General features: G+C 42.3%; 1 protein-coding gene across 11 annotated transcripts in view; it reads right to left on the reverse strand.

Moving 5' to 3' along the window:
* gab1 (GRB2-associated binding protein 1) overlaps positions 1-15,460 on the reverse strand; it is a 50,391-nt gene that overhangs the window by 4,289 nt on the left and 30,642 nt on the right. For 7 of the 11 annotated variants that reach the window (XM_035168592.2, XM_035168586.2, XM_035168639.2 and 4 more), the window contains 9 exons: positions 12,766-12,894; positions 12,323-12,488; positions 9,417-9,642; positions 9,133-9,225; positions 7,487-8,172; positions 5,500-5,594; positions 4,669-4,969; positions 1,989-2,081; positions 254-347 (listed from right to left, as the gene is read on the reverse strand). In XM_035168592.2, coding sequence (XP_035024483.2) covers positions 254-347; positions 1,989-2,081; positions 4,669-4,969; positions 5,500-5,594; positions 7,487-8,172; positions 9,133-9,225; positions 9,417-9,642; positions 12,323-12,488; positions 12,766-12,894 — 1,883 coding nt within the window. The remainder of the gene's footprint in view (positions 1-253; positions 348-1,988; positions 2,082-4,668; positions 4,970-5,499; positions 5,595-7,486; positions 8,173-9,132; positions 9,226-9,416; positions 9,643-12,322; positions 12,489-12,765; positions 12,895-15,460) is intronic. The other 4 variants (XM_035168615.2, XM_035168607.2, XM_035168600.2 and 1 more) reach the window with 3 other exon arrangements.

A 15,460-nucleotide genomic window follows, 5' to 3' on the forward strand; every position in this document is an offset into this window, starting at 1 on the left:
TTAATCACCAGGAGATGAACAGCAGCCATTTATTTTCATTGTCCCACATTTTGTGTTTCTCTAAAAAGTTTTCTCAACTTTTGAGAAGCTCAACACTCTTCCACAAGATGTTCCACAGCATCCCCACTGGATGTCAAACTAAAAACACAGACAAGGCTCATGGGGAAGCAGAGAACAGTGTGAACATGCCCTTAGTAGTTAGAAAAATGGAAAATTTACGAAAAATTCTGCACAAAAATATCTCGATACTTACTCTCGAGCGAATGAGCGTGTGACAGGCGAGCGGACAGGCGTACAGGGCTCCTCCCACTCTGGCAGCGGTTTGATCTCCAGTGGAGCGGGTTTTCCTGAATCAAGGTACACATACCAGTCATCCACTGCTAAAGGCACATGCTTCATGTACATGTGCAGAATATAAGGGTGGAAAGGTTCAACAGCAGAAATGTTGGATTTAATGTGGAGTTATTAAACCTGTGTGTGCTTTAGTGTTGTATATCATAGTTATTAAAAACTAAAAACAAATGATCACATGATGAATTTACATGTACAGCACAAATGTGGCTCTTTGTTTTCCACTTTTATCTTAAAAAAACATTTTATAATGAAATGGCTGAAAATGTGATCTAAAAAACTACAAATTATACAATAACCTGTTGTTGTAGTACAACTCTTTCTAATTTTATTATTTATTGCTTCAAATAAATGAATAAACCCATAAATAAGATTAAAGAGCACACTCGCATTTTTATCCCTGCAAAAATGTCTTTTGCCCAAAGTACCTGCTGTATGCAAACCAGCAGGAGAGTGGATTATTTGTGTCTCTATAATTAGATGATGTCACTGTTACATTTCTTCCTGAGGAGCTATCTGCTACCTCCCAGAGTCTATGTGAGTGTTTGTGTGGCTGTTTCATCTCAATGTGTATTTTGGAAGCACAACATGTTAAACTGCAAACCAAAAAAAGACAAAACAAGAACTGTTTGGGAAGAGAAATGTTAGTAACTTATTGTACTTGGATGAGGGGATATTTAAATAAAGTATTACTCAAAGTTATGTTTTCAAGGTATGTTGCAGCTGTTCATGGGCTCCATTACTGTGACAAGTGCAATCCAACATGCATGAAGTGCACACCATGGTACCCCTGCTTTTATTAGGGAGTTTTCACACCTGCAGTTTTTTGCAGTTTCTGGTCCAGTTAAATCAAAGTCTGGTTTGATTTCTCCCTCTGTGGGAATGTGAATGAACCTCGATCCGACCCAGGAGTCAGGTGGACTATGGAAGCGTGAGCTTAAGTAGCTAGGTGTGCTTTACATTCTGGACTGTGAGGATGCTGCCTGTATAGTGGTGGTAGCAGCTAACTAGAGAAGGACCCAAGGTGCCACTGTTGTATAGTCACTAACAAAAAAAGATGTATGATGCTTTTTGACATGTCAGAGGACTAATTTGACTTATGATCCCGGGTCTTTAAACCGCTGTAGAAAAACAAAACAATAGGCTGAAGGAAAACTTCAGTTCCTGGGCAAAAGATTCCTGTGTCTTTTGACAAGCAACAAGGAATAAGGTAACTTATTATTTACTTTTTACCTTCCTGCTACCGCCTCAGACACATATGGCCAATAGGCAGAGCAATTTTTTGTGCATATTTGATTAACCTGAAAAGAAATCAAACCAGGGGGAAAAATGCTCAAATTTATGTGACCAGAGCAATCCAACTATGGTGTGAAAACTTCCCAACTGTTGATTAAATATTTTAAAACCTCTGGATGAATGTGCTCTTCAGACAGTAAATATGAACATGTGTTTTAGCGGATTCTGGTGTGCACACAGTTAATCTCTTACAGAATCAACAGGCCTGAGAAACAAGATGAACCCCACAGAACACAATTTACAACATGCAAAGAGTCGAGATGAAGTAGAGTTTGGACAGATCACATCAAAGAATGGAAAGTTTTCAGATACACAACGGCAGATCAGTGTGGGTTACCTACCCTTGCGTCGTCCCCTTGGGAATTCACCTACGGTTTGAGAGTCGGTTCGCTCTAAACCAACACCTTTTGCTCTTATTATTTTAGGACTCTGACCTGATTGGTGAAAGAAGACTTATTATACTTTCTTTTGGTGATCACAACAGTTTAAGCCTGCCTAAGAACTGCTCTGCCATGCAAAGCAAAAGACGAGACTTCACGGACACCCTCGCGTTCACCCAATCACCTGTTTGTGCAGCACAGTTATCAAGAGGAGGATTGTCATGACAACAGCAGACCCACACTACCCAACATGCACCTCAATCCATGCACCACGGCTTCCCACACAAAGACTGACATCACAGCTGTGCATGCACGATGAGCAGTGTATAAGCACTGGGAGAGTACACGTAGAAATCATGTCATGTTGAGAAGAGCAAAAACAAATCTGCAGAACAGAGAAACTCACTGACGAGGCACGTGGCTTCTTTTACATTAACACACGGATCAGAACAAAATGTGCCACAATCTCTGAGTGAGAGAGTTAATTTATCACAAATGGTGTTAATGAAATAAAACGAAAGCTGTCGACGAGCCGCTGACTGGCCTTGACCACAGATGTCAAAGCCTTCACAGCACACGGCAAAGATGAGCAGAGAAAGAAGTGCACAAAGGATGAATACAGTTGATAGTGGGTGGAATTAATCCAGAGTACAGATGAGTTTTGCATGGCTCATGGTGGATAAAGAAATGATCCAGGAATAAATCTGTGGAGCATGTGATCGCTGACTTATTTCTAAAACATACTTATCCATACTCATAACATTCCAAGTTATTTATCTTCAGTTTCAGTCTGATTATCATACTCACCACATTCAGTGACGTCAGCTATTAAGATTTCTGTTCATACTCTGAATTCATTACAGACATTGGTCTATGTGTCATTTCAAATATAAAATTTAGCTGCAATCAGATTCAAGTATCTTAAATCCAAAATCCAAGCTCCCATGCGAACAACATTTTGTACCTGGGGCAACGGTACTGAGAGCTGAATCTAAACTGTAAAAATATATCATTTTTATATATATAATATGATATAATAAATAGCAGGTCAGGGGGACGTCAGCTGAGTAGGTGGTCCTTCATATGTGGCCCAGGACACATTTGTTTTCACACAGCAGTAAGTATGTGGTCACGTGTCCCAGACCACCTCGGAATGTAGTTTTAGTAATCGGATATCAGGATGCATTTGCGTGTATTCACACCTGTACTTAGAGCTGACCACAGATTCTGCGAGTTCTCCTAAAACAAATATCGCCAAGTCTGTCAAATAAGATTCTGTGGTGAATAGTGTAAAATTTGAATTTAAAGTTAACTAAGAAAAGTGAAACGGAACAAAAATATGAAGAAAAAGACGAAGTGAGAAATGGTGAGAAAAGCTAAAACTACAAATATAAATACTGGCAATATGTTTCTAACGGTCATACCTTTCTGGATATGATGGAAAACAAACGTCTATTCAACATCTAGTGGATCAAGACCAGTAGTTGTAAATCTGAAATACAGGGACTTCTCTCTCATTTATGGTTCCAATAGTTCTAGTATTTAGAGGTTGATCAGACATGACACTGCTCAACCTGAGTTTATGTAGTAACAGTGCATATATACCACAAAGTATTCAACATGCAGAATTCAAGGGTTATAAATATTCTATTGTGGTGTAATCGCACGTTTTCTAGACTGTGAGGGTACATGAAGGTTTTATAAGTACTGAATATTCCTAGTTATGTCTCTATAAATGAAACATGAGCAATTCCCTTGGACTGGTTGACGATTTGGAGTAATAAAAATCTTTTTATAAATCTTTAAGACATGATAGTCCAGCGATGATACGTGCCAAATTTGGAGTTCACTGAAAAAAAGCCATGCATGGGAGGATTCCCCAGTGAGAAATTTAAAACTCCATAAAATGTCCCATTTTCCTCAGAGACAAAAACAGCCCCAAATAAGGGCATAAGGTTTTGCTTATGGGACGACTCTGTGTCTCCTAAACCATTCTTCAACTCTTTCTCTTACTGCCCATTACTCAGCCTTTCAATCTGCCCAGATTGTAATTCCCCTTTGCTATTAGGTCTTTCATCAAAGAGCTCCATTCAGACGGCGGGAACAAAGGGGATGGAGGTGACCACTCCGGGCTTCAGTCACTCCATGGCACAGGGACCGGCCCCCTCCAAAATGGTCGACAGGGCCTCTTGAGCTCGTGACAAAAGTGCTTTTGACAAGGGGTGAACTGTGTTGGATATAAAAAGATGTAGCGGGCAGCAAACTTATTCATCAAGAGGTGAAAGGCGTCGGTCACGGAATGACCCAGAGGAGGATGGTGGTATTTAAAACGCCAGACAAACCGAGGGAGACAAAATGAGAGAGAATCCTTTCCCGATGAATGATGATAAAGAAAGAGATTGCTTTGAGAATGGTGAGAAATGATGGCTTTATGACCATGAGCCAGCAGTATGACAAAAGCAGCTGAGTGTAGACGGAGCATGTAGTTGCATTAGTGAACACTGAGCAGAGTAAAACAAGTTAAGAGCAGGAAGAGACGTCAGCGCACTTTAAACCCACAGCACCGACGTGAGAAATCCACAGAATATTAACAGACCAAGTCGCAGCTACACATGCACACACACACCTACTATCCCCTCACCTTTGCGATCAGGTTTGAGATTTCGGTCCACAGGAGGGGGCTGGCAGTCGATGAGTATCGGCCTGCGAGGGGGGGTCTTGGGACTCGAGCGAAACCCCATGTGTGCGGGCGGGGGCACCTGCTTTCCCAGAGAGGAGAACTCCATGGTGCTCGGAGTCATGGGCACATAGTTGGGTTCGTGCGTTGGCTCTGACAAACTGCCCGAGTGATGATGTGACGGCGAGTTGGCACTCATGGGTACGTAGTTCTGGTCGACCTCTTCTGTGGACTGGCTGCCCACTGGCATCATTCCTTTGTTTTTCTGAGGGGGACAAAGCAAAAACACGCGATCGTGAACAAAATAAGACACAGCTTTCCAATTTCAAAGGCTGTATTGTAGTGTGGATGGGCAAGAACAGAGAGTGTTTAAAAACAACAGGCTACCAGCTCAAGTAAGACTTAGCGGGATTTTGTATTCTGCTGAACCTACAGGATCAACAAAATCCAACAAGTAAACTGAAACAATCCTCAGAGCAGCTGATTGAACTCAGGTTTTAAGTTTTCTTTAGTCTTTGTCGATTTCAAGTAGCAGGACAAAAAGTATAAAAACTTCAGTATTCAGTAAATTTCAGTATAAAAACTGCTGAATCTGGTCCATCATCCTGGATGTTTCTACTATCAACAATGAATTGATGGAGCAAGGAGAAAAAAATGCAGCCGTAGAATTGAAAATAGGGTATTGCCAAAAAAAGGTATTGCTGTGCACAACACAGGAAAGGTTCCCCTTTAAGGTGTCAGCCACCTTGTTAAAAGCAGAGCAGAGATCAACAGTATTATGAGCTTATCACTTACGAAGTAGCTGTTGAAGCTTTCATTGAAATCAAACGAGCAGCTTTTTTCGGAGGGGAATGATCGAGGAATGTCGTAGCAGTCCTGGGATCCAAAATCTGCAAAGAAACGCATCATATTACCACATATGCACATTATTGCAATATACTGGAAGTTAATGGGAAGAACAGTGGTAATGATAGTTTTCATTATTTTATCACTTAGCATGATGCCTTCATTTCGAGGTAAAATATGTTGTATCATGACAAAGAGTCATTTTTTTAGTGGCACAGAGTGAAGGGCTCTAATGTCAGGTACATTACTGGTGTTTTTGGAACTCATTATACACTGATGCAGTCACTAATGCATTTCACTTACAGCCTCAAGAACCACAGCAGCGCTAGAAAGAGCATGTGTACGGCAAATGTAAGTGTCGGCTGAGGAAGACTGAGTGGGTGAGACCATGACGGGGAATAATTACTGAGACATGTCCTCTTCCAAACAACAACAAATCCACACAAATATGCTTCAAATGGATCAGATGAAATGAAGTGAACCTACGCTTCACAGGGAATTTTAATCGAGGTTCCTCTAACACCTCTGGACACCCTGGTCATCAACATGCAGAGTGGAGATCAATCCTTCCACCCAGTCTCATGTTCAGAGGAATATTCAACGCAGCCTTAACCCCATTCAGCGTGAAATCAAACCACTCAGCATCAGGTGAACCTTAGATATTCACTATGTGTGCAATGGTTGCTAGTTTAAAAGTTTTTATAAGTGTTGAGCACAGGTAAGACTGAGAACTGAGTTTCACCAGAGACTTGCAATCATCTTGCCACAAATTTTTCTGTAATGACATTTGTCACCACAAGAGGGAAAGCTAATGGGGGAACATACTATTTTATGTATTATGCATTGATTTAAGATTTGTGCTATTTAGGGTTAACTTTATTACTTTCTAATTTTAAACAACTGCTGTGATAAAAGTAATCTATCTTCAATCTAGATCTTCTCAAGTTTGGATATGACTGATATTCATACTCCTCTCCTGGGCCCCTTTAACACAGCCTGGTCAAGGTGGGAATGTTGTACGTCTCGTAATTCTGTATAAAAAGTGCAAAAACAGAATGGAGGTACATTGTTCCACCTTTAAGCTGACAGTGGAGGAGGTCACAGAACCAGAACATCTGCATAAACAAGCCGGCATAGAGGGACACAACCGATGCTGTTGTGTTACACATTATGCCCCCAATTCCGGAACATGGCTTGTTGGGCATGTGTTCTAAAAGAAACCCCACAAAATGGCAGTTTGTATGGTTCAGTGTAAAAAAGCAAATGTGGCATCGCAAGCATCCTTCTTAAGAAGAATAAAAAGTAAATAAAAACATAGTGGAGGTGATGATGCTGGGGAGACAACGCTGTTATTCATGTCTCACAACAATAAAAGCACTACTGATAAACCAACTACTGCTAGTAAAGCTATCTGTGGCAAGTGAAGACTTATGAAGATAACCCATCTTGCTTGCTTTTAAATGTTAAATCTTAGTATTGTGTACACATGACCAGAAATGCTGCACAAACCATCGCCAAGTTTCCTTTATCATCAGACCCTGAAGGCATCTGCTTAAAACTGTCAGCTCTGTGTTAAGATCTGATAAGCTTTTGACAATTTGAATAGATTGTGAACAAAACAGAAGACCAAAGGTGAAAACCAGGATTGCAGCTGGAAGAAAACATGCCAAGAGCTCCGGTGATCTCGTATCATCCATCAAAAGAAAATGAAAAGGGTGAACGCCGACTAGTCAGCTCTGCAAAAGCCTCACAGGGCAGTTTATAGTGTAGATGAAAAATATCGCTGCACAAATAAGGTCAAGACTTTAGAGAGGAAAGCGGCTGTGTGATTGTACGATTGTTATATTGGAGGATAATCAAGCATATATTCTTTTGTCATAGTTTTCCAAAGCAAATGAGATTTCTACTCCCAAAAAAAATCTCTACCGACACAAACCTTTGCGGAGGCGTGAACTGTCCACAGTGCCAATAGTGTTGCTGCGTAAGGTCTTATTCCCAGCGCTAGTAGGCACACAGTAGTTCCCATCAGTCTCTGAGGCTGAGCGGGGCACACAGTAGGTGTCCGTGGGTGAGCGCTCAGCAGGGGGGGGTGGGGGTCCTGAGATGGAACTGAGCGAAGGCTTGGGTGGTCTTGGAGGGGGGACTACATCTCCCCCACCCTCTGAGCCTCCAACACCTGTCGACACTGACAACGTGCGGGGCACCTGGTAGGTACAGTTTGCACCAGGTGTGGGTGGAATATCATAACTAATGGAAAGGTTGCGCAACTGTGACTCCATCGAGGGCTTCCTCGAAGGTGTGTTGAAGACGTAAAGCTCCGAGGCATCCCCGCCGTCTGGGTGGGCTGGAGGCGAGGAGGCTGACTTAGGGAGCACAACGTTGTCTTGCGAGTAGCTGCGAGGGAGGTGGTAAAGGCCGGCGTCGGTCGAGAGCGAGGCACCGCGTGATGGGGGAGAGTCGTAGATGGGAGAGGTGGAGGCAGGGGTCGGGTGCTGGGGAAAGAAGCCGTTGTGCGAGGTGTGTTTAGATGAGGAGGTGGAGGACGTAGGCGTGCGGTGAGAGGGGAGGTTGTCATTCAGGTCTGTCTCTGAAGAGGTAGACTTGGAACACTCAGCATGGGCTCTGAAAGAAAACAGAGACCAGAGAATCAAATATCCACAAGAAACATGATGATTTAGGCTAAATCCATACAACTGCGTTTCAAACTATAACAATCTCTGTCCGTTTTAGCTCTGTATCAGTTTGAATCCCTGTTCATACTAACACGCCTGTAAACGCTTATCATGTGACCACTCACATAAACTGGGCATGCACACGCGTTTGCCAGTGTACGCGGGAATTGTCAGATTGTTCTAACTATTAGCTTGTCTCCTATGCATGCAAGGAGTAAAATGCTGAATTTAACGGCACAACAACTGTTAGCAAAGACAACAGGGTCAGCAACGCTTGTAATTAATTATCCATGTTGCAGTTTGTTTTCTTCCAGAAAAGGGTTATGTGATAAGAACCTGACAGATCAGCGAAGGCTACGCTGAGACTGAAATCACCCAGTCACCCAGTGGCTGTGGGTGTCTACGTCACTGTTTCCATACATCTCTGTTTCAGACTAATACAGAGCGACAGGAGTAGTGTGGACGCCAGGCGCATCCGAAGCAGAGTTAATGCACTTTACAATGAAGACGTAGAGAAGTTCAGATATTCACACAGTCATGGTCAAACTTCACGGCTGTTTGCAAGCCATCGTTAATCGTCTAAAGGGACATTCAGACATTTCTTATCACTGATCTTTGGCATTTCTTCACAAACAAGCAACTCTTTTTGGGTAAAGTGGACGAGTCATTGGCAGTTAGGTCATTTCTGGACATGCAGGCAGTGGCAGAATCAATACAAGGATACTGTAAGTAATGTAAAAGTAAAATGGAAAGTAGTAGCTAAAGTTTGAAACCCCCTCAAATGATCACTAATAATCATCTGCTAAATCCATGTAAGTCAATAGTAGAGCGTATGAAGTGATCTTTTTATATAAACACATGAAGCACAGCACACAAGCAAGCAGTTCCAGCTGGACGGCTGGCCACTCACAGACAAGCCTGTGGAGGAAGAGTCTTGCTCTCACACTCCTCCAGGAGCAAATACTCCTGGTCTCCCTCCAATGGAGAGTGAAGCAGCACTGAGCTACACACACCACACAGCAGAGACAAGGACAAGAGTGGCAGTACAGATGAAACGCACAACGAGAACAAATGGGCTGAAAAAATGTACAGAGAGAAGCTTATATCACAGAAGAGCATTGCAGCAAAATGAATGTGGAGAATTATACATAAAATATGCATTATGTAGGGTTATATACAGAAACACACACTCACCTGTTGGGTTCAGGCTTTTTACTCTCACAGTTGACGAGCCACAGATAATCCTGAGGCTCCTCTGAACTGGACTGAGAGTCCAGGTGCCGCACACTGACCGGCTGGTAAGGAGGCGGCACGTTGGTCAGTATAGCTGCTTGACCGACAATGTGACCCAATGATGGATGTGGGGGCGTGTCCACTACCAGGCCTCCGATGGCTGACTGGTGAGCAGCTTTTGCAGCTTCTGGAGAACAGACACAAGAAGGCACATGATTACCTCACACTAAATTGACTGTTTAGTGTTTTCTTCTTTTGAATATCAGGAATGGGAGTGTATAGTGCGATTTGGCAAAAAAAAAATGATTGAGGACATTGTTTAAATTATAATGTATTAACTGAATTGATCATAAATAATGAGACAATATTAGAATCTGTCAGACTGCGCTCAGCACACATCAGTGAATGACTGATCAGGATTAGACACACACACTGTGTTGTAGTAACAAATCAGGGCAACGCAAAGCACATATTTGATTATCAATAGCCAGACATTCACTTTACGTGAAGTTGAAGTTAGAGCCAGTCAGTTTCAGCTGGACTTCAATTAAATATATAAATCCAGAGGACTAACTTTACTGGAATCTTCTTCTTTTTTAGACTTCTTAGATTTACTACCTTTGTGTTGATCTTAATTATATTGTGGTGTAAGGTTATGAACACATTCCACCTTTTTTAATTCTACTATTCCAATGTGTTTGTTACATATGACTCCTGAACCCTGAGTCCAAACAAGTGAGGTTCTGCTACTTCTATTTGCCCAAGGCCAGAGAGACAGTGCAGTTGATATTAAAGAAGGAAAGTAAACAAACAAACAAGCAAACAAAATGGTGAAAACACTGTGAGAGTAAACCCAGACCCAAGCTGTTTCCTAGCAACCCGATGTCTGCAGTCAGTGGCAGCATTTCTGATTGACACTCCATCAACTTTACATCTCTGTAATGTCCGAAATTGGGTCGCTGGAGTGTGTAGTTACACACTGATGAAGCAGCTACTTGACAGATCTCCGATTTCTCTCTGGAACAGCTCCCCATATTCTGTTTATTTAATTCAACCCCTCAATCAAAGCAGTGAGTCGGCAGCTATAACACAGGGTTTCCCATTTCAGCTGATCCATGAAGCCACAACAACCTCTAACCTCACTGAGGCAGATTTACTGAGAGAAATAAAAACCTTTAAACAGTCTGGCTTGAGGTGAAGGTTCTGATGCATGTGTGACAAAATTCCCTAAACAACACTTGCACCTGGCAAACTCTGAGTTTACACAAAAACAACATCATGATGAAGTACTTTCATCATTCTTTGCACTCAAAACTTCTCTTATTAGTTAACAGTCTGAATACTGCGTTTGCCTTCGAAACCCACACACTCTTTCTCAGACAGCGTTTCCTCAAGGTCTCTGCTTGGTCACACCAGATATCAGAGTCCTTTCCAAACCCTTCTGCTGCTGCTCGGCCCAACTGTTGCACTGCAGTCAGACCAAAGATGGCCGGTGCGTATGCCGAGTGAAATATATCTATGCCTAGTGAAATATCTGTCTCCCTTTTCACAGTTCTCCTCCCACTCTTTAACTGTTGTGCTTTTATCCAGCACAAGGTCCCATATTTCTCTTCTTTTCGGTCAATATCTCTGTCTCTACGTGCATCGCTTGCTCCTCTCTCCTCTGTTATCGTCTTCCCTTTTCCCTCCATTTCTTGGTTAAAGGTTAAAAGCTGATTCATACAGGAAAAGGGGAAATCCCCTCTGCTCATACGCACATTTATATATACCTCCTACACTCTCTCTGAGCCTTCGAATCCAAGCCCACCTAATGTTCATTCCTCTAATATCTGCAGTGTAGCGTGGCCGCACACAACAGAAGAGTGGGAGCTGGGTCTCACATGCAGAGAAGTGTAAGTGGCCACGAAAGGGAAAACCAAGGACATTCTTTTGTTAGAGGAACTGCGAGGGAGCCTATCTGCAGAGATGTTTGTCTTTAGACATAGTTTCTCCTTGAATAACCACACTATTTGTTTTACATCAGGCCTTTATCAGCTATTTTCAAATATTCTGTAGCAGAAGTGCCACGAGTGTTACTATCAGAGTTGCCCTGCAACACGAGCTGCGTTTGTGAGGCGGAGGCATTGTCACAATACCGTGAGAGAACGACCTTCAAGCAGAATAATTGGTGTCTCATTTGCCAGGTTTAAAAAGTACATTCTTCATCTAAAATAATCTCGGTGTTGTGATATGCCAGACGGTGAATTAGTGCAACTTCTAAGCCAATTGTTGTCACACTAAAATGCTTACACATTTAGATGACAAGAGGGAGAAAGAGGACCAGAACTGAGATGTAAATGGTGCAGCTTACATTTAGGCTCAAAGACGGAGAGGGAGACGAGAGACAAGAGGGAAAGAACGGAGGAGAGAGGCAGTGAGGCCTACAGGCACACAGTTCTTTGACTATCCAGTGCTAGGAACTGGAGTAATATGAGCTTCGACACAACACATGGATCAACACATGGACCATTAGACCTTGGCTGAGAAATATGCTGAATAGTGGCCTTCCTGGCACATTTTGCTGCTTCATCTAACTCTTTCAAAGAGAAGGAAGGTAGATATATGAGAGGCACAACAGTCAAAAGGGAGACCAGTCAAATGTACAGTGGTGAGCCAGCGAGCTAATATTGTTTTAGTTTAATCCTAACTAAATATGTGATCACTGCTGGTGATGAGAAATCAGCCTGATTTAAAACTACTAAATTATTTCTGGTTGTCTGTGAATTAAGTTTGGCTTTTGAAACACTACACATAGCTGTCACAGTGGCTAGATGCAAAAGGAACGTTCAATACTGAGGTGCGTCTGACTTTCTAAAGCCTATTCTTACCGTCATCGGTTGGGTTAAAACCACAGATGTCGCAGATGCAGCAAACCCACTTATTCATCTCGTCTTCGGTGTCAGCCACCAGGTAGAAGACACGGTCGATGGTCTTGATGTCGAATATGAAGCTGTGCTCCAAGTCCTTCTTTTTGAACGACAGCCCAGCATCCACCTGAGGGATCAACCGACAGGGGTTAGCTTCTATTTACAGCCAAACAATGAAAGCTCCCTGAGTGTAAAAGTTGCATCTCAAAAACCTCAGAGCAAGTTAAAAATACAGCATTTGTAGCGAGTATTCTTTGAAGACCTGGCAGGTTTTTTGAAATGTGGTTTTTATGTATTTATAAACAAAAAAAGGCTGCTTCTACTGGACTTTCTTACGAATTATCAATTGTATATGTGGAGCTGAGCCCTTCACTTTGGAGGCTGGTTGTAATGACGAACCATACCTGCTCGCACAAGTTGAGATCAATCACGCGGATGGGCTTCTTGGCATGGTCATTCTTGTAGTACTCCAACACATCTGGGTCGCCGGTCAGACGGCCACTGCGAAGTACAAACCACCGCTTCTTCCATGCCTGCAGGGTGAGCACAGAAATGGGGGCAAAAGTCACATGGGTGTTCTCACAATGACTGCTCCATTCCCAACTGACCACAGGCTGGCCAAATGCTTTATTTTTCTAGTTTAGCCAATGTGTCCTAGCGTAGCTGGTTTCTGTGTGTGTGCATTCTCCACCAGCTGCACTGCCCGCACTGAAGAATAATGGGGGCCAGAGGGGAAAAGGCCTGCAACCAGAAATATGTGCCTGGGATAACCAGAACAAAAGCCACATAGTTTGGTTTAGCACCCAGAATGGAGTGAATAACTAAATCTATAAGGAGAAACAGGCAATTAGGTCATTTCTGTTAAATGGGATTTGTTGCCAGTGAGAAGAAGACATGGCTGTTTAAAGTCAGGCATAGCAGATAGATAAAAGCGACATAAGCATATAAAATGTATGACTTCCACTCAGTGTACATAAATAAAGGACAGTTTAGTAATAAAATCCTTAAGTGACAGTACATTAAAAGTATTAAAGTGAAAGACGAGACCAGTCAATGCTGTTCTTATCTGGGATAATTTAATAAATCAGTAATGGATTATTGAGACCACACTTACGAAACGTCCCAAACGTCACCCTGTGTCACTGTTTACTTAAAGAATATTGCTTCAAAACCTGTTTACATATCATGCATGGTTGTCATATGGAGTTGCTGTTTCAAAGATAAAAAGGTCAGTGAGAGGGGAGAGGCCTTCAAAATAAATACAAAACCAGAAGCCAAATAATTTTAGCAGCACACTGACACTGTACCCCTGCTCGTATTATGATGTTTGTAGTTTTATTTTAGAGAACTTATCTAACACTGACTTATTTAAATACGGCTTAAGGAGGTCACAGAGTTTTGATTTTCCTGAGTCATGGCTCAATATAAGGCCTTCACAAAATAAGAGCATGACTTGTCTGAGAGATCACTAGATGTTGTGGTGAGGTAAGGATATTTATCCAAAAGTGTTTCACTTCCTCCTGTTGCCCAAGCAAGGGCAACTGTGTCAGGACACTTTGTACAAGTTTCAACAACCAGAGAGTGTCGCACTAAAAAACACGAACAGCGAAATAAGATGATCGGCCAAAGAGCAGAAACTTTCCAAGTGCTGTTTGAAATGATAGATGAGACCCAGTGAACAAACAACCGCTTCAGAGATCAGATGGATCGGTCAGCATACCAACAGAGTGAGAGGAATGCAAACTAAAGCTTTGCTGTTGTTGTTTTGGGAATAGGGTTTGAATGTATTAACAATGCTGTGGGCTTGGAGCTTTTTTGTTTTTTATCCCTTAGCTGTTTTTCAATCCACAGGGTGTCCTTTGTTAGTGGGCCAGGTCCCGGACCGAGACAGCGTGAAGAGCATCAGACCTTTTCCTCCGAAAACAGGATGAAGAAACAAGCAGCCCTGCAAGGCCCTGGATTTTAGACTGCACCCACAGACATACAAAAAACTACAAGGACAAAAGCACCAAAGTATTTGATAACACACAGAGTTTCCTACAAAAAGGCTCAAAACATCAGTCACACCTCGAACTATGCACACACATGTTTCACACGGTGTGGTTCAAAAGGCCTGCATTATATAATCACTCCCACATCAGTCCAAATGAGCCGCTTAAATACCAAATTTAACCGTAAAGGCTGAAGTGAATGAGCAGAGACAACACTGATGTATCTGTGCTGGCTGGATAAAGACAGTGGGTGTGGAGAGGGGATCTCTCTCTCTCTCTCTCTCTCTCTCTCTCTCTCTCTCTCTCTTCTCCTCTCTCTCCTCTCTTCTCTCTCTCTCTCTCTCTCTCTCTCTCTCTCTCTCTCTCTCTCTCTCTCTCTCTCTCTCTCTCTCTCTCTCACATGACAAAGCAATCCTGGGTCAAGTTACCCTGTGGGGAACAGAAGGACCAAGAGCTTGGGTTACAGCAAGGCCAGGCCCGCCCAGGGTGAGTGTTGACAACTGTGTGTTGTGTACACTCAAGACAGAGGAAAGTGAGACCTGTTTAACAGAACGGCTCAATAGTCATGGAGATGAGCTCCTTTGGAAATTCAGAAGACAACAGGTCACTTACAGTTAAAAGAAAATGAGTAACGCAACGTGTGCATGTCCAAAAACATGCAGCCAAAAAGAGAACCACAAAATGCTGATCGTGGCCAATGAATGTAATGTTATGTTTTTGTCGACTTTCATCAAGTCATCATGACCGAGCAGACCAAGGCAATATATGCAGTAATCACAAACACATTGAAAACACATGTGGCTGTGAGCAGTGTCTGCACAATCAAAAACTGAACAGCACTTCCCAAAACTGATGCCCTGACACCGCTGTATGAATACTGTTTGAAAAACACTGTATAATAATCACATTAATTATGCAAAAGGGAAGCAAGCATCATGTATTATGCCTCCAAGAAACAATAAATATAGCAAATAGACAAAAAGACAAAATAAATATGGATGTAATGTATAAAAGATGCACATTTACATTGAAACCTAAAAGATGTAAAAGAATACCACACAGGGTTTGAGAAGTAAACATATCTCTCACTTCATTTACCAAACACAAA

The sequence above is a fragment of the Hippoglossus stenolepis genome, chromosome 2 (assembly GCF_022539355.2).
Source record: "Hippoglossus stenolepis isolate QCI-W04-F060 chromosome 2, HSTE1.2, whole genome shotgun sequence".
Lineage (NCBI taxonomy): Eukaryota > Metazoa > Chordata > Actinopteri > Pleuronectiformes > Pleuronectidae > Hippoglossus > Hippoglossus stenolepis.